At 30.7% G+C, this 19,704-nt stretch overlaps 3 protein-coding genes across 4 annotated transcripts in view; 2 read left to right on the top strand and 1 right to left on the bottom strand.

Annotated features, from left to right (window-relative positions):
- The first annotated feature begins 304 nt into the window (after window positions 1-304).
- LOC130445609 (uncharacterized protein CG7065-like) lies at window positions 305-11,447 on the top strand. 2 transcript variants are annotated; one of them, XM_056781338.1, is made up of 15 exons: window positions 305-460; window positions 828-955; window positions 3,653-3,961; window positions 4,054-4,224; window positions 4,295-4,571; window positions 5,051-5,278; window positions 5,403-5,583; window positions 5,689-5,970; window positions 6,026-6,342; window positions 7,344-7,560; window positions 7,684-7,817; window positions 7,925-8,194; window positions 8,504-8,760; window positions 8,920-9,393; window positions 9,799-11,447. In XM_056781338.1, the coding sequence occupies exons 2-15, from the start codon at window positions 890-892 to the stop codon at window positions 11,248-11,250; spliced, it is 4,635 nt and encodes a 1,544-aa protein (XP_056637316.1). In that variant the 5' UTR covers window positions 305-460; window positions 828-889; the 3' UTR covers window positions 11,251-11,447. The 2 variants fall into 2 exon arrangements, with proteins under 2 accessions (XP_056637316.1, XP_056637317.1); XM_056781339.1 differs by lacking the exon at window positions 828-955 and having other exon boundaries at window positions 331-460.
- A 1,752-nt stretch (window positions 11,448-13,199) lies between these two features.
- LOC130445650 (evolutionarily conserved signaling intermediate in Toll pathway, mitochondrial) lies at window positions 13,200-15,590 on the top strand. The gene is made up of 3 exons (XM_056781403.1): window positions 13,200-13,774; window positions 13,848-14,285; window positions 15,059-15,590. The coding sequence occupies exons 1-3, from the start codon at window positions 13,432-13,434 to the stop codon at window positions 15,448-15,450; spliced, it is 1,173 nt and encodes a 390-aa protein (XP_056637381.1). The 5' UTR covers window positions 13,200-13,431; the 3' UTR covers window positions 15,451-15,590.
- A 409-nt stretch (window positions 15,591-15,999) lies between these two features.
- LOC130445649 (frizzled-4-like) overlaps window positions 16,000-19,704 on the bottom strand; it is a 39,213-nt gene continuing 35,508 nt past the window's right edge. Inside the window, exons 4-5 of the mRNA XM_056781402.1 lie at window positions 18,978-19,341; window positions 16,000-17,739 (exon numbers count right to left, since the gene is read on the bottom strand). Coding sequence (XP_056637380.1) covers window positions 17,514-17,739; window positions 18,978-19,341 — 590 coding nt within the window. The 3' untranslated portion in view covers window positions 16,000-17,513. The remainder of the gene's footprint in view (window positions 17,740-18,977; window positions 19,342-19,704) is intronic.

A 19,704-nucleotide genomic window follows, 5' to 3' on the forward strand; every position in this document is an offset into this window, starting at 1 on the left:
TTAAATGGAAATAAAAATATGAGGTTCGTTTGTTTTTTATGAACTCACATTTATATCTAAGCTCAAAACTATTGTTTTCAATAAAGGTTCAGATAGGCAACATATATTACGAGAAAAATATATGTGCTGCCTATAGAAATTCTTTGAAAATGTTTCAATATTATTGAAAATTGAATAAGATAACTAAAAAATTATATTTCGACTTTATCCTGAAAAAAATAGAATTCTCGTCATACTACATAGATTATAGTGTTAAAAAAATGTAAGAGTCTGATATTTACATTCTCTGAATGAAATTTGACATATCATATTAATCTGTCAGAATAGACAATTTGTCAAATTTCAGATTAGCGTCTATATGTTTTTAGAAGATATATTGGTTGAGAGTAATTTAGTGCCCAAAAAGTTATTAAATTGCTCAATATTGTGTTATTGCTCATATTGTATACACAAAAATTAGGTAAGCATAGTTAATTTTATATTAACTATATTTTTAGAAACATATGCATACGCTTTAATTCGCCGACTGTATTCTTATAAAAATTAAATTATTTTTATACTGTCTATTGATCTTTTCCCATAATCAAAACGTTATTATTAAATCTTGTGTATTTGTGTGAAAAGATTGGTTGAAAGAAATTTTTCATCGAAAATTTGAGTCGGCCATTATGTGATGTGTTTGTGGCGGTAAATTTAAAAATAAACCTACGACTATAAAATTTTTTAGCAGGTATTTTGAATACATGTATATTTTTACGGTAAGTCTTACTGGAAACTAATAGAAATTTCATGATAGAAGCTCTAAATAATCCAACGATTTTTTTCAGCATTTTATAAATACTGCTGTTACATTAGAAATTCGTTTTCTGGAAAAGTGTAGTGTTATAAAATGGAACCTTGTGCTCCCGGTACTGAAGATGATCCTCCGATTATGTATTCTTCACTTACTAAAAAGGTACTTAATTCTTGAATTTTTATTATTGAAATGTGTAGATTTCTTTACAATTTGTACAAGTGTAGGTAAGTAAGGATTTTTTTTATTTTAATCTTTATTTCAATATTGCAGATTGCAATAATTTTCATTATGATGTTTAAATTTTTAAACATCACAACAAAGTATGTACAAATACTGTTTTTCAAAAAAAACAGTAAATACCTATGTAACCCTATGAAAAACGAATTCAACAAAAAATATCAAATTTTCTTAAACACACATGTATATCAAGTCATGGTACAGGTTTCTAGTGAATGTGAATATGTCGCACATATTTTTATCATTAAATATGAATATTTTTAAGAAATGGTAAGCACGTTATTTATTTAACAAGGTTTTTTTATGCTTAGAGAATTGGTGACCACATTAAAATGTACACCATATCATCTCTAAAACTTTTATAATCATTCATTTAATATATGTTACACTACTACCAATAAAATGTTTTAAAGAGCATTCAATTGCTATATGGTACTTCATTATCTAAGTTTATGTAAATCAACTTAGATACGATGTTTAATATAATTTTCGTAGGTTGGTGATAAAACCTTCATATCCTTATTTATATGAACGTAAATATAACTTTTAGCTATTTGACATAACCATATTGGTTTTAAGTCTTGTCCATGGTTAAATTTATTCAATATATAATCAAATTACCACAAAAACTCTCTTTGTAAATCTGGAAAATTACTCTGTCAAATCATTTTAATAAATACATTTTTCGGTACTGTATAATTTAAATACATGCCTGTTTTCATAAAATTATTATATTTTCTTGAAAAAAAATCTATAACTTCATCTAAAAATACAACTTCTATTATAAGTAAATGTATTTGTTTTATTTCCACTTATTTATCTCGTTATTGGAGTAGATGTCCATCAATAGATTGAAATTAAGGTCTGGGTATGGGCGGTTCAAGTTATTTATCATATCCTTACAAATATTAACTGCTCTTATATGAAACTTATATTTCGGTATAATTTAACCGAACTAACTTTGGTTTAAACCAGTTTCAAATTAACTGAGTACTCGATTATTTAACACATTTGCTAACTACAAGAAATATGAAAAAAAATTTATAATTTTCTCTAAATTTTGTAGATAAATATGTCCAATTATGCTTGTTATTTTCTTCTTTTCTACTTAACCAAAGCCTGATTGGGAAAATCTTCAAATATCTCTAAGAGAATTTAGAATTAAGATAAAATGCTGTTTTTTATTAGTGATTTTGAAAAAGTGTGTAGTGAACGTTATAATTTAAAAGAGGAATTTGGTTGCAACAAATTCTATGATACATCTTTAAATGTGACCTTTGTCAAGCATTATGAAATTTACAACCAATAGATAAGTAGTTCGGGAGACAGAAGTGCAACTACTTAAAATGATAAAGATTAGAATGAAATTTGATTTTGGCCAGTTTGTTTTGCCAAATTCCTTTTACCTTTCGACCATATTTCAATTCTAGTGACTATATTATATTTAAAAATGAGTGACATATGTGACATGTGCATTTTGATGGATAAAAATCAGCTAACTAACGTTTAGAAAAACTTAGGTTACTTGGTCGCTAAAGGTACTAAATGTTCTGGAAGAGCTGTGACTATTGAAAAAATTGAGAAAATCGTCGAAATTAAAAAACCAGTGAAACTGAATGTTAAAAATTGCTATAATTTCTAAAACCATTTAGGTGTTTTGTTTTATAATAAAATTAGTATCTAATTAAACACACCTGACAACTATCAACTTTGAAGCAGTCACATAGGACGTGAAACAGTATATTTTATATTAACTCAATCGATTTGAGAAACTCAAACTACATTTTAGAAAATAGACAAGAAGAGTTATTCTTTGATAGAGGTACTATACTAGCTCATTTAAAAAAAAATGAGAAAGATATAAAGACATGGATTAAGTGATTATAGGCTGTTCGATATAAATACATCACTGTAGAGACTTTTGGCAAATGTGAAACCAATGAGGAGCTTAATCACTTTATGGTTGTAAAGTTCTATAATATTGGAGAATTATATTGAGATGACAATGTTGTCTTGTAGTATTGAGGAGCCTTTTTTAATGTCTGTTATACTTTTTTTGGAAAAAAAAAAAAAATATTGTGTCGAAACCTAAAGTTTGAGATTAAAAAATAAGCCCTATTAGACCATTTTTTGGGTTGTGAACTGTATTAAAAGTGTAACAAATTGATGGTATTATATCATTGGAGTAAATTATAAGACTTTATGATTAAACTATCTACATATTGGTTTCCATTTAAGTTATTTGTATGTATGTTTTTATTTTCTACTGAATACTAAATATATAGTTTTTCTGGTGGAAAATGTAAATCCAGTAAGTTCCTCTAATCATAATATATTTTTAAAAATGTGATAATAGAGATGACAGAAATTCTTACGATTTATGATCTTGAAGATGTCAGTACCGAATATAATTGCATTTGCATTTTATTTGGCACTCTTCCCTTAATAGTTCATAAGAATACTGTCAATTCTAAATATGATTCATATACTTGTTCCAGTTCATTGGCTAATTGCTTCTTCATTTGGGTACCATATAATTCTTAATTTTAGTTTATGTCCGTTAAGAAAATCATATTTTGTCTGTGCATAACAAGACTTTTATAAATTATTAATTTTCAGGAAAGTGAACAACAGCGCTTACTTTCCCAAAAAGCCTTTTTAAAAAACGGAAAATATTCGAACGTATTTGATTTAACTATTCAAAATGGATCTGAGCATTGGTATTGTAATGCCTGTGAATGTCCAGTTATGGGACGTGTTTTTCAACATGAGTTGGGCAGACGACATGCTCTATCCATATTTAATACACACCATAATGTGGAGAATCTTAAAAATGATACTCCACCTCCTGAAACTGTTGTCGAAGTAGCACCAGGAGAACCAATACCACCAGGCTTTGAAGATGCCTGTAGAGTATCTATCATTCAGGTAATTTGTTATTTTACCAGATAACAGTACAGTATATTTTTGGTTTTATAAAATTAGAAGTAGATATTAATTTTATTGGTATATTGTTTTAGGAACGTCTAGATGGGTTCAGATTTGGACCTTTGGTGGCTTTGGAATATCTTATAGAACTGCAAGATGACGATCCTTCAAAGGAACCATATTATTTATGCATATTATGTGATAAAAGAGGAGATCCACGTACTGTTTTAACTCATCTAGCTAGTTACAATCATATTTCTCAGGTAAAAATAATTTTTCTGTCCATTAATGTTTCATAAGTATTGATTTGAGGATTTGAAAAATAATTTTCAGTACTTACAAAAACATTTTCCGACTTGTTGGCGTTTACTGGCTCCTTATAATACCAAACAGTATAGAAGAAATTGGCAGACGACACTGCAAAAAATTGCTGAAGGTATAGAGAAAAAATTCGGTCGACTGAAACCGTACCCAATTGAAAAGGATAAGTTTCAAAAGGACAGGATGCACTATCTTAAGATTGTTGGCAAAGGAAGGCACTTCTCAGAAATGAGTGGCTATACTTTCGAAGAGCTTGTCGTACACGACGAGTTAACGAAGAATGTAGACAGTAAGTTGATATTTTTTCTACTACCAAACTTGTATATAATCGTAAAGTAGAATATTAGCTTCTTATTGAAATGAGAAGGAATATATTGGTGACAATTCAGTAACATCTAAAACTGGTAAATTGGTTAATGAATTTACAATGAAATTCCTGTTTTAAAAAAATATTTTCCGATACTATAGACCTAAATTGATATAGTATGTTCCAAGTATTCAAAGTTGGTCCTTTGATCTCTTTTTAAATGTGATCAAGTATTATATTGCTTCAAAAAATAAAATACCAATTCTCCTAAATTATTTCTCAACTTGCCTTTTTGTTATAAAACATTTTCTTGCTATAAACTGTTTCTAAAATCCATTCTTATTAAGATATCGAAAACAACAACAACAATAATTTAAAACCTTCCTCTTTTTAATATGCAATGCCTATTAATTAGAAAAACCTCATGTGTGTGTGAGTTAATTGCAATTTACATATTTTAGCACCAGAAGAGAAACAGAATGAGCCGTCTTCCTCAAATAATTGGGGTGCTACAACAGCTTACATAGAAAAACCTTTCAAGAAGCGTAGTCCTTCTCCTCCCGTCGTAAATATGCCTTCAAAAAAGACAAAAGGAAACGCTCAAACTAATCCGAGGAAACAAGAACCAGCTTTTTCAACAGTAGTTCAGAATCAGAAACCACCTATACAGAACAGCAAAGAGGGTGGAGGTTGATATATGTTTTTATAATTAATAAATTTTTTTAAGAAAACTTATATATATATATATATATATATATATATATATATATATATATATATATATATATATTATATATACATATAAAATTTTAGCTCCTCAACCAAATAAAGTGGCGACTCAAATTGTTCAGAAACAACCAATCAGAAGAAGATCTTTATCAAGTCTATCGAGTCTTTCTGATAGGAGTGACAATAGCGATAAAGCTAATAGAAGGGATCTGTATGCTTCTCAAAGAGGTGGTAAACCTCCTGATGTCCAGCTTTCATATGGAAGGTACATTATTCTGTATTGAGTTATTGAAATCACCACAATAAATTGTCTCTCATTGTTGAGAAATGATGTAAAAGTTTAATCATATGATGAACATATTTCTTTCAGGCGGAGATCTCCAAGACGTAGATCTATTCCTAGACGTAGAACACCATCACCTACTAGACGTAGGTCTCCATCTCCTAGGCGAAGATCTCCGATCAGACGTCGATCCAAATCTCCCTCATTCAAATCTGAACAAGAAAAAGAAAAAATGAGAAAAATGGAGGAATACAAAAAACTTGCAAGGGCTATTGAGAATGATATGTTTAAAACATTGAAACAACATGAGAAAAATCCAGAAAAACATCCTCATTATAATGAAGAATGGAAAAAATTTTGGAATCGGAGGTGAAAAATTAATGATTGGCTCAATTTATTAGAAATACATTATTTCATATTGTAGGTACAAGGAATTGAAAAACGAAGGCAAAGACGCTTCCAAATATGATTTCAAACCAGAATGGATAGAATTCTGGAATAAACGTTTAGTTGAATTACACAGTGACGAATTGAGGAATCGCAAAGAAGCGTTGAGAAAACGTCTAGCTCTTCCAGAAGAAATTAATCCGATTAAATTTAAAATTGGAGCAGGTACCTCTATGAATGTGCAGAAACCGCTTCCCATGGCTGCACTTCCCGATCAGGATAATGATGTTATCATTATCGAAGATAAAGATGAAGAAAGAAAAGTGATTTGGGACGATGCAACGAAAAGCAGAGGTAAACATTTCATACTAATTCAAGCTAAAATAGTTAAAATGAATATTTGAAAATTTAAATGTCATTCCTGTTGTATCTTATTGCTTATAATATTCCCTCACTTTATGGTAAGTTTAATATCATAATTACCAACTCGCATGGTAACTTATTTTATATTAATAGAAGTACTGATGATTCTGTTTATATGGTTTTTTATTGATATTGAATTTATTGACAAAAGGGTTGAAGGTATCCCTCTAACAACAACACTTCACAGATGTTCCTTTATTACACAAAAATGTCTCCCAATAAATAGAAGAAAGCTGATCAGATTTCATATTTGTAAGTATATATAGTTTTTGTGAAAATTTTGTATAAATATATATAAATAAAGGGATTATGACTTCTGATTTGATTCCCAAAAACCAAAATAGCAAACTACAGTTGTAACACAACTTCACAAAAAGTGTAAATGAAGTACTGATACTAGTCTTGTTTTGTGAAATTTATGGATACATTTCTTCTTATACTGCTGAAACATATTAAGCATTTTCATTTTTTCTTTCATCAAGAACAAGGTATAAACTCGGTCATTGTTTATTCACTTGTTAAGAAATAATTTTTAGACAATAGAAACTTTTAGGTCTGGAATTTTTAATTTTTTTGAATTGGTTGGCAACAAGTTGGTGTAAATTGATATGTGTTGTAGATTACCAATGAAAGTATTCTATCACTGTTGTATAATTTGGATACCTCTATTAATATATTAATATAGGTGATACCTTTCCAATTGGCACTATAGGTCGGGGCCTCCTCGAAAATTCGCCTCCAAACTGGTCTGGTCTTCACCAACGTTCCCAATCCTCTCCCATTAATTATTTGTAAGTCTTCATAGATATTGTCCTCCATCTTAACCCTATTGGCTTTAATGTTTTTTAATTGCCTGGTATTTCATCGATTTCTCTATTATTTCTGATTCTCCAGCCTGTTTCGTATATTTTAATTCCTCCATATATTAATAGGTGATGGAAGTAGAAAAATTAAGAGACGTTCACCGAGTCCTCGACTGAGAATATCTAGAGAAAGGAATCTTACCAAGAAAAATCGTAGTCCTGTTCGTTACACTCGATCGAGATCTAGATCTAGAGACTACCCAATCCAGAGTAAAAAGAAACTACTAAATGATAAACAACGAATCAAAAATGCTTCTCCTATCAGTGACATATCGGACAGTTCAAGGTAATTTTTTTCTTACAATAATTACATCTTAATCTTGTTATTTTAAAGAAAGGTAATATATTACCTCCTTTCTATGATTTCAATATAAAAAATATACAGTATGTATTTTTAAATCATTTTCAGGGATTCCAAATCGCCTTCAAGGGAAAGGAGTTATGAAAAGAAGAGACAAATAAGGGAGAGCTCATTCGAAAGAGATTTACGAGGCAAGGAAAGAATTAGGACTGTAGCTGATCTACCTTGGGAGAGAGATTCAGGTATAATAGTGAAATTAATTAGGCTTACAACTACTGGTATTAATATCGTTGTAAAAACCGTAGATTAAATTAATGTTCGTGAATACAACTAGAAACATTTTTTATAGTATACAGAAATCCTTATCTACCACCTCCAAGTATGCGGGATGTTGTTCCGATACTCGAAGATAACGATGATGACGTGGAAGTTAATGTTGTCGATGTTCTTCGTATCCTTACGGCACTTGAAGAACGTTTAGGATCTTTGGGTCCTAAAGTTGTCGATCTTTTGGCTCAGGCTTTGGCGATGGAAAAAAGTGAGGCTAACAGTTCTGAACAACTGTTGGACAATGAAATAAATTGTGTCCTTTTTGAAACTATTAAAGAAAAATTGAAAGGTGAGTGAATTCGGTTAAATTTGATGAAGATTGATGAAATACAGGTGTAAATTCCTCTTTTTTTTTTCTTATTACTTTCTCTGCTGTTTGTCTCGGTATGAATATCTCGTCCTGAGTACTTCTAAAGCTGTCGGAATTCAAACTAAGCTTTTTCTAATATTTCCCTTAATCTCTTTTCTATGATTCTGGTAAATATTTGCACCACATTTCTCAATAAGGTAATGTGTTGATATAGTGGTAGTGGAAATAATGTGATTACAAAATTGTGTCACATTCATGGCATACTTAGTATGTTTCATATAATTTCAGGTCAGATGTTTGCTGGATTAGTGGACCACATACAACAAAGAGCCTTCAAAAAGGCGATAAAGAAAATAGCAAGTTTAATCCATTTGGCAGGAAAAAGAAAAGGACAACGAGAAAAGTTGCTTCCAAAATTACCAACTGTTACTGCTACTGGTAAAGTAGACAAAGCCGCCATCGCCAAACAAATTGCAAATGCATTAATTCTTCAGGGAAAGACTGACGTAACTCAAGCTGAATTAGAACAACTTATAAATGCAGTGGTAAGTTGAAAATGATGTCTTTATTAATGAAGAATTTCTAAAATATCAATTTCAATATTAGGTGCCAAAAAATTGTATGTAGCAAAACGCAGTTAAGTACAATATTGCTGAAACTCATGATAATCGCCCGATGTTTGTAAATAATTTAAAAATTTTCAGGTCGGTATGGCAGAAGCGTCTAAAGTAGTCAGCAAACCTATAACAACGGCTGGTTTCTTAAATATGATCAGTGGAAACGAATTTGGAAAGAAAGAAACTAAAACAATTATCGATTTAGACAAAATTACAGAACCATTAACGCCAAGTCCGGGAAAAACGTCTATAAGTAACATGGAAAATTTGTCTGATTCTGATTTACAAACGCTTCTGCAAAATTTCAAAGATTTATCTACAGAAGAACAACATAACTTGATAAATTACCTGAAAAAATTAGAATACCAAGAACCGGACAGAGTTGAAAAGTTGAGAAAGTTTGTTAACTTGGAACCAAATTCAAAAACAAAAGATGAATCGATTGACAGCATCAAAGATTGTTCCAATGAAGGTGTAGAAGAATCTAAAACCAGGAGTAAATCTAGTGAAAAGGGTAGTCCCTTCTCAAATAGATTTGAAGATAATCTTGGAAACGAAGAGGTAACAATTACAAAATAGTTATTTACCTAATAAGGCCGGAAAAGATATTTCATTTAGGATCAATTAATCACATATACAAACTATAAATTACTGTTAATGATGTAAAGTATAAATTTAACTAACAACTGTGGTTTTCATAAATGTTTGATTTGGAATGTTTATCTAATGACTAAAATTGTCTATTTTACATATTAAAAGAAACACAGAAAAGAGAATTTTTTCTTAAAAAGCTATTAGAGTGCTACAAGATTAACCTAACACTGGTCTAGAGTAAAATGATTTGTTAAATGTACATAACATAGCAACACTAGTTTATGAGGGAAGTTATAACTCATTGAGTCAATGCAAAGACCTATAAAATGCAAGATCATCTTTGAATATACTAATATGTTAATTTTTTTGTAGTTGGAAAATGTTGAATCTGATGAAGAAGAAGAAACAGAAAAAGATAATCACAATGAAGCGGAACCAGAAAATGATAAATCTGATAAAAAAGTCAATGTAGATTCAGAAGAGGATGAATATACTTTCGAAGATGTTGTAAAAACTGTCTCTAAAAACGTAAAAGAGAAGGAAATGGAACAAAATAAGAAAGTAGTTGAAGAAACGATGAAATACGATCAAAACAGATCCAATTTAACTAACGCTAAAGATCTCATATCACAGCTTATGAGTAATATTAGTAAAAACAATTCTACAACAACTAAAAATATTGATTTGTTAGGATTAGGCCAACCTGCTTCGTCTAATCCGCCACCTACAAGTACAACAACAACTATGGATTTAAGTAGATTACTTAATATTAATGTTGCTAGTTTAGCGAGTATTGTGAATAATGTTAAAAATATGTCGGCAAATGATAATCAAAGTAATTTTAAACCAACAATGTCAAACAATCAACCAACGTTGAATTTTGATTTAGGACAATTGAAATCAGATTTCTTAAAAGAAGGACAAAACAGTGGTGCAATAGACAGAGACCATTTTGATATAAATAGACCGTTGGACGTAACTAATAAAAAATTTCATGTAGGATCAAATCAAAATGATGGACCTAGAGGACCAGATATTAACAGAATACCACTTCGAGGTGAAAATGACAGGTTTGGATCTGGAGTTTTTGATCGATTCGGGCAAGGAGGCTCTGATCGCTTTGCGCCAGTAGGCCCTGATCGATTTATACCCACAGAACCAGATCGATTTAGACCTGGAGGTCCCGACCGATTTGGACCTGGAGGTCCTGATCGATTCGTACCAGGGAGTTCTGATCGATTTGGACCAACCCCTGAACGATTCGGACCGGGAGGCTCTGATCGATTTGGTCCCGTTGGTCAAGACCGATTCGGATCCAATAGACTTGGTCCAGGAAGCTTGGATAGGCAAGGGTCAGCTTTAGATTTTCAAAGGCCTGGAATTCCAGATAGGTATGGTTCAGGAGGAAATGACAGACTTGGGTTAGGAGGCCCCGATAGGTTGGGACCGGTTGTGCCAGATAGATTCGGGACAGGATCTGATGATAGATTTAAATCAGGATTTGGACCAGGACAGGATAGAGCAGCGTTAGGTGGCCCAGGTCGATTAGGGCCCGGATTTGATGATAGAAGTTTTGGTAATACCGGAATTAATAGACAACCTTTGAATTCACTAGGAGCGCCAGGATTGAATGGACCACGAATGATGGGTGCAAGACAGGGAGGGCCAGGATTAGGAGGTGCCGGAAATTTCGGGCTCGGTAAGGGTCCGTTTGATGGTGACGCGTTTAATAAAAATAGATCAGGTCCTGGTAATCAAAGGAACTTTCAACGGTTACCGGCTCCAGATTTTTCAAAACCTAGTGGTAACTTGAATAGGTGGTAAATGCTTAAGATTTAGTTTTATATTTAATTGTAGTTTAATATTGTACGATAATTATACAATAGTTGATGTGGATTTTTTTCTTCTTAAACTCACTTTCAAGATAATATAAATCAAACAATGTCGCTACTTGTGGATTAATATATTTAAAACTGCATTAATTTGTTGTAAGTAGAATAAAATCATAAAAGAAAAATTTGTATACCGCACGTGTATTTAGTGAAAATGTTATAAGGAAGGGTTTAGAAACAGTAGCACTGCTTTTCTAGGCTAAATTACCCCTAAAAGTTCCCTCTGAAATCTAGATCCAAAAAGTACTACCTGCATCTCTCTATTTTACATTTAAATATATCCACGAATATGATTTTTGATACCAATTTTACCCTAATCTATGTGAAATATTTATTTCAAACTGCAGATGTTTACTAAAACTTCCATATTGAAGGCCTACACTACTCAAAGTATACATTAAGTATTTAATTTTCACCTGTAACACAGAATTGTTAATCAAAATCAAATTACAAGTTTTTTATTTTTCATGACCTACACTTAACATAACTATTATTTAACAACCGTCACAAATGAATAAAAGTCCAAGTAGTTTACTATATATGTGCATTCCAAATCTAATAATGTATATTTTACATTAATATCAATATTTTATTAAGAAAGTTGTCAAACAGGTAGTTACCAATTCAATTTATTTATACCTATCGAGCATTTACTTGAGAGAAAAGTTTGGGCTAGAAATCCTCACCAGCCACGAATTCGGACCTCAAAACAGCGCTCAGCATGGTATAACAACAAATAAGATTGAGTCAAGAAACTTATTCGATCTATAAAAAGCGATTGGAAGCTTACATTAGGACCAGGGGAAAGAATACTAATCATTGATAGGTTACTTTCAAATAAATTATTATTTTTATGAATTTAAGCTTGTATTTTTTTCACTGTGTTTCATTGTTTAAGATTCCTTTTCGTTTAATATTTTTTCTTTGCAAAAAAAAATAACTCAATAACAACATAAACCACTCAGTATAAAACTAATACTAATGGCTTTGAGATGATGAAAAGAGTGGAAGCTACAGATTTGTTGCTATAGAGTAGGTATCTAATTTGTAGGACTTGAATTTTCCTCTAAGAGGTAAAATAGCTTCAGCATCATTCCACATATTTCTAAAACTGTATAGAAAAGGTTAGCAAAATTTAATTTTTAGAAGAACCATCCAAACTCAAAATGTAACATTTACCTGGGTTGTGCAATATTTTTCCCAAGAAATCAACCAGAATAAATAATACATAAATATCAATCATTTGGTTATTACACGTATTATAAAAAACTTTATACTTTTATATATCAAGAATAAATCTTCAGCGAGTTAATTATATAAATTTTATTCTCTTAACTATTTTTGAATTCAAATTATAATTTTATCTGTACATGAATCGTTCATAGAGGAATATATTTTAAACAAAGCACGCTAACCGTTCATGACCACGATCTTTCCCGTTCCACTTAGTACTGATCGTTATAATTGTAAATCCAAGTGATGTGGATTACGAGGCGTTATGAGCCTTGAGATAAATATTAAAGAATGGCAAAACAGAAAAATGAAGCGAAAGTTTCAAGAGGTTATTTTATTATAAGTTATTGAACTTTTTAGTGGAGTGCTTAACTGATTTACATTAGAGTAAGATCAAAATATCTTCTGTAGCGATATAAAATATTTGGTGGTGATTCAAAAGTATTTATAATATCCCATACCGCAGCAAATAATGAGATATATTCTTATGGTTGCAATCGGCGTTGCTTGAGTTTTGAAAATTCCGTTAATTCTTTTAACTCTCACTTCGACCTACCTCTCGAAAAGGATCGTCGTGAACGTTAGTTATGGCGTCATGAGTGACGTTCTCGCTGTGACCATAACGATGGTAGCCGCTTTGTGGAACACATAAAAAAGTATTTCAGGAACCGTGAATGCTTAGTGCAATACATCATCAGACTACATTCGGAGTGTGTCCAAATTATTAGCTATTATTATTCTGCATTCAAGAAACAGAAATGGATTTTTGTTAGACAAGGAACGTTCCTTGTTTAAGCTTATTACATAAGAAATACTAAAAGAAGAAGAGTTTAGTTTAATGATGTAGAAGAGGTTATTAATTATAATTATAGTTTCCGATATGTTTTCAAAAAAGATATTACGATGTTGTTCGGTTCTTTCTAAATCAAAACAATGTCAATTTAACGCCAATTTTCCTAAATATATGAGACTTTCTGCAACCAGGTGTAACAAAGAGGAAGAGAAAAACCCCAAAGCATTAACGTTAAAAGATTCTTTTGAAAATATACAAAACAAAAACAAAAATTCGTATCTAGAAATGGTAAAAATTTTCATAAATAGGGATCATATTTATCGAAGAGGACACGTCGAGTTTATTTATTCAGCTCTAAAGAATATGGAGGAATTTGGGGTTAATAGAGATTTAGAGGTGTATAAATCACTTATCGATATTCTTCCCAAAGGTTAATATGTTTAAAGCTTGTAAATTGTATTGTTAAGGTTGATGAAGCCTACCTAACTTGATTTTTCTTTCAGGAAAATTCATTCCCCAGAACATGATTCAAGCTGAATTCATGCATTATCCAAAACAACAACAATGTATTATAGATTTACTAGAACAAATGGAAGATAATGGTGTGATGCCAGATATGGAAATGGAAGATATGTTACTCAATATATTTGGAAGAAGAGGTTATCCGCTTAGAAAATATTGGAGAATGATGTATTGGATGCCCAAGTTTAAAAACTTATCTCCTTGGCCTGTTCCCGATCCTCTACCTAAAGACACATTTGATTTAGCAAAATATGCTATCGAAAGGATTAGTAGTGTTGATGTGAATTCTGTTGTGAGTGTTTATCAGACTTCAGAAATCCCCGATTCAATTGATGATACATGGATTGTTAGTGCACAGAGTAAAACTCAAAGGCGGTTACTGAATGAGCATCAATTAGATAAACCAATTTTTGTAGAAGGTAAGTCAAAACTAATTTTTACTTGTTGAATTTAATTTTATTACACGAGGAATTAAGTTATCTGATATAAAAAAATCATATCAACCTCATGTTTCTATCATATTCTAATAGAATGTAAGGTTTTATATAAATTCCTTATTTCTTAGACCTTTGTATATTTTTAGTCATTTAATCATCTTCATTTAAGATGTCTTTTAACAGGGAATTAGCTTTACTTGTTATTGTTTCAATTATTGCTATTATTGCATTTAGAGTTTTTTTGCACTCCTATATTAGAATAAAATTGTGTTCCTTTATCTGATTCCTGCTTATATACATAGTTTTGGTATAAAACTGTATATGTATACTATAAATCTGTACATTTCTCATTGATGGTCGGAGACAGCCTTTCCTGGACGTACCCCTTTCTACTATTCAGTACGGATTTAGTTAATTGATTAGAAGTCTCTAGATGCCAATATTTCATTTGGGGGTCTCATGTTCACTTTCTGTTTAAATCATTGCAGTTATATAGCTAACCCATCCATTTCTTCAAAATGAATATGATTATAATCATATTTCTCCTTTGGGTCCAAACTTTGTTACATTAAAATGTATAGATAGTGTTATTTTCCAAAAAAAATGTAATATGAAACAGAATAAATCCAATATAAAAAATCATTTAGACAAACATTTTCTTAATTGCATTATGTAGCTCAAGACTTTCATTTTAATTAGAAATTTTTTATTTAGGTAAAGGTACAGGGGAAAATTAATCATTTACACTATTTTAGGTTCTTTTAAAGTTTGGATAAAAGGTAATCCAATAAACTACTTCATCTTAAGAGGAGAAGCAAAACCTATAATAGAACAAGATAAAAATCCTGATGACGTGAGTGATTTGAACGTGTCTTTATTCACATTGAAGCCTCCAGTTGCAAAACATGTTAAAGTGATACCGTCTGTTCATGAACAAGATGATGGAGTGATATTTTCAGTATGTGCGACTGGTACCTCCAGTAAGGACTCATTATTATCTTGGATTAGACATTTAGAAAAAGATGGTTATCCCAACTTAGGAAAAGTGCCTGTTGTGTTTAAATTAAGATCAGCTAGTAAAGAAGTTACAAATTTAGAAATAGATGAACAAAATAAAGTGGAAACAAAGAAATTAGAAGAAACGTGAGGTAAAGAACATCGAAAATGGAGCATTGTTGAAGTAAAATGTGAGAAGTTTTTGCAACTGGTAATATGAATTGTAAAATGTTTTTGTTATTTCTTATGTAATGAAATATATAATTTAAATAAACATATTGAAATGTGAAATTACCTTGAATTGACTTATGTTTTGTGCAGATACTATTTAGTTTTTTTTTAAACCGAGTTAAGGAATAAGGAAAACTTGACTACAAGTAGCACAAGAAGGAGGAGGGGAAAAATATAGCAAAGAATCAAATAGTAGAGAAAATGGATAAAATAAAAATGAAAACTAAAATTTCAATAATCTTATTCTCCAACGGGCATAAAGAGAAGTAGAAGAAAACTTATTTCTTGGAGAATGCATTTCAGTTTTTCTGTACAATTTGTCTTGTGTTATTTCTAATTGTGATTTTAAGAATTCCATTTGTTATAATAATTAGAAGACATCCAAACTGTTGTTTAATGTGAAAAATACTGAACATACTTGCCATTAGTTTAGTTCTGATGGAAGTTACAAGTAAATAAAACAATAATATAACAAAAGTGTTATTTATTCAACTACTCCTACACATATATCACATTACATTTTACACAAACTTAAATACTAAATAAATACATGGATAAGTAGATATTACAACATATTTGTATAAAAATATTATTATATAATAAAAAATAGAACTTTTTCGAGAAATACTGTAGCTAAATTAAATGGCACAGATATAAATACAGTATTTTCAATTAGAAGGCACAGAAAAAAATACTTGTGAGTGTATTGATACCATTGAGGATTTAGTTTAGATTCAAGTCTAACACCCTCTCCTATGATAGTGAATTACAAATTGTCATAAAACTGACAATATATTTTGTGGAATAAATAAAAATGACAAAATAAGCGCATCAAATGAAATAAGAAGCTGAACATGTGAAATAAATATTGAATATGTTACATACATGTTAAATTTTACAGGAACTTTAGATCTTTTTAATGAATTCATATAATAAATTATTTTGCCCTAGACCTTAATTCAGGGCTGATTTTGTAAGAATACGGATTATGATATATAAATTCGATTCTTCTCTTATTGCAAACAAGACAATGGGAGTAAAAATTATTTCCAAGTGAAGGTAAATGATGAAATGTGTCCACTTATATTTACTGTTAATACAGAATTCACAAAAGAAGCTGGTAATTTTATTTAGTTTTTCTTGGCGATTTCTTGATTTTAGCTAAGATTTGACAAACAATAAATAGATAAACTATTGTCACAGTTTGTTCGATTGAGAAATAGTCAATTAGCAGAAAAGAAGGACACCTAAAATTATTCTTAACAATTTTAAAAAGAAATATTTACAATTTTAATTTATGAAAAAGTTATAAAATAAAAATATATGCATTGATTAATTATTTGACACGTAAAAAATAAATTACTTTGTATACAAATAATCACAGACTATTTACAAAAGGCAAATAAAGGAGATTTTTTTTGAAAAAATCTTCAAATTTATATTTTCATCTCTCCTTTAATGTACATGCGGCAGGAAAACAAAATTTCTACAGAATTATCGTTATTCTTTAAAAAATGTACCCATTCTTAGAGATCATTAATATTTACGAGGTGCAACTAAAAATTTGTCAATGTAGTCTTCTGAATAACGATAACTCTTAGCCCCTTAACTATTTTTCTACAATCACTCGGTAAACAAACGTTTTTGGTACAATTTACAAAAACATTGATTACTATTCAACAATGTCTTTTTATACTGATAACTTTTCCTTAATATCTTTTAATAAATACTGGAATAATATACATTACAGGATGAACAGTAATGTACTACGTGTAGTGGGAATATTTGAATACCACAAATAATATGAAGTAATTTTTCAACCACCAAATTAAAATTCATATTAATAACCAAACTAAAGTGATTGTAGAAAAAAATTGTGAGTATCAAAAACAAAAAGTAACGTCATTGCTTTTGGCTTAGTAAATATTACAATTAAGCCATAATAATGTATCATTTGTTGACCTATTCGAAATACAATCAGATTTATATAATTGTTTCACTTCCCGTTCTCATATGATGCACCCTGGGTTTTCTATGAGGATGCGTTCTTGTAGAGTGCTTAGAAGTGGTACTTAAGCTAGTAGATACCGTTTGTGAAGGCATGTAACGCATCATTTGTTGTGGCATTGTTTGTACTTTCAATGGCGGCTGTTTCCTTGGACCAAGTCGTCGTAAGACGGATTTCCAAGCCAACACACTTTTCATAGACCTACATAAAAAATTCAACTATCAAAAATGTGACTTTCAAGAAGCTATTAAAACAATGAGCTTCCATGTGTTAACTTGAAAATGACATGCGCAGTAGAAAATTGACGAAATGTATAACAGATTCTTTTTAGTTTCCTGACACATAGGAATCAAATGGAGAGATCAAAAAAAGGGAAGTCATTGGTCTGGAATAAAGAGTGTCAAAAAAAATACTCTCGCAATGCCTTCCCTTACTTCGAAAAGTAACTATGAAGTTTATACTTTATTACAGATTTCTACAATTTTAGAAAGCACTGGAAGGTCTAGCAGGAACTGATAATTCCAGATTTTGTGAGGGGGATAAAACTCAGGACACTGCACACTCAAAAAAGACTTGAAGGTCTAACAGAAACTGATAAATGCAGATTCTGTAGGGGAATGAAACTTAGAACACTGAAAACTGATAATTCCACATTTTGTTTATTTAGTTTTAGAATGTGTGGCTGATGCAAGCATTTAGACAAAGTGCTTTGGATAAGAAAGTTCTAGGAGCTAAGATCTATCCTCTTGGTAAAAAGTATAGTTTACCAGAACTCTGGAACTGGAGGCGAACTGAATCAGCTCTGATAGGGGTGTAAAATAAGCTTCAAGTTAACCTCTAATTATCTACCTTCTTGGTATTAAATAAAACTTCAATATACTTCATAGATGATATGTACTTTGAACCAAGTAAATGAGAACGATGGCAATCTGGCTGCAAGACAAACTCTTTTTTTAGCATATTTTAAGAAATGCTTAAAGAACTAGAATTTGGATTTTCTTTGACTGTCTAGTATACAACTCTGATTTGTTTTCAACATTCGATCTGAGAAGAGTGGCTGTTTCCAGGATTAGAGTTTTTATTTTGATTTTTCGAGAATTTAAGGACTAATTGTTACATCACAAACTTTTTGGTAAAAGTAAAACAGACCCTGATTTAAGTGCCTGAATTTAGAACGTTGGGTTTTTATTTGATCAATAAATAACTTTTTGAGGAAAGATTATTTATTAGGATTTTCCATTCTCCAAACTTGAGAATGAAGGTGCCAGAATAGGTTCCAGCCTAACGTGTTCTATAAGAATGTGGCTGATTTCCAGATCGTCAAGTTTAAATTTAGTGTATGGAATGCATAATACTTTTTTTAAAATGTTTATATGACAAGATTTCGTATTTTATCTTTGACTATAACACAAATTGAGGATGTGCATGTATATACTTACCAAATCCAGAAAACGCTACTGACTCCGATGAAAAAGTTCATGAAGTATTTAAGTAAAAATGCCCACAATGCCGGTTTTCTCTCGCCGGCGAACCATCTTTCCCTATTATTATATTCATAACAGATATTGACCATGACGCAAAATGTAGGAATAGCATACAATGTGCAAATCGCGCCCAAAAAATCACTTTCTTTCCTAGGAGCTGCGTTTGTAAGAGGTGCAGAAGCCAATGATTGTGGTTTTCTCATAACGTATATACATCCTAAGAGAAGTAAGATGGTCCCAATAATGAAATAAAAGAGATACGGAATCAAAACTAAAGTCAAGAGGGTTGTTGAGTTTCTGTTGCCGATATAGCAGGTACCTGGAAAATAATGAATTATTTTCAGTATGAATTGCTGTGGAACATTCTCTCACAACAATAAATTTTGAAAATAAATAACTTAATAAGTAAATTTTTTTCTTGCAGTTCATTTGATCTGGAATTTTGTGATGAGGGGGACATGTTCCAATAAAAATCTAATTATAAGACATTAAATCTGAATTTTTGAAATTTTTTATCTTCTAAAATCAGGTTTTACTTGAAACGACCCCATTAATTCAGAATTTGTCACGAAATTAAAGAGAGGACAGAAAAAGTTTAATGATATTTCTTCACGACGTCAAATTTATCCACAAGCACTTTTAATGGGCCATACCACCCAAAATTACGCAATATTCTGACGTG

The sequence above is a fragment of the Diorhabda sublineata genome, chromosome 6 (assembly GCF_026230105.1).
Source record: "Diorhabda sublineata isolate icDioSubl1.1 chromosome 6, icDioSubl1.1, whole genome shotgun sequence".
NCBI classification, from domain to species: domain Eukaryota; kingdom Metazoa; phylum Arthropoda; class Insecta; order Coleoptera; family Chrysomelidae; genus Diorhabda; species Diorhabda sublineata.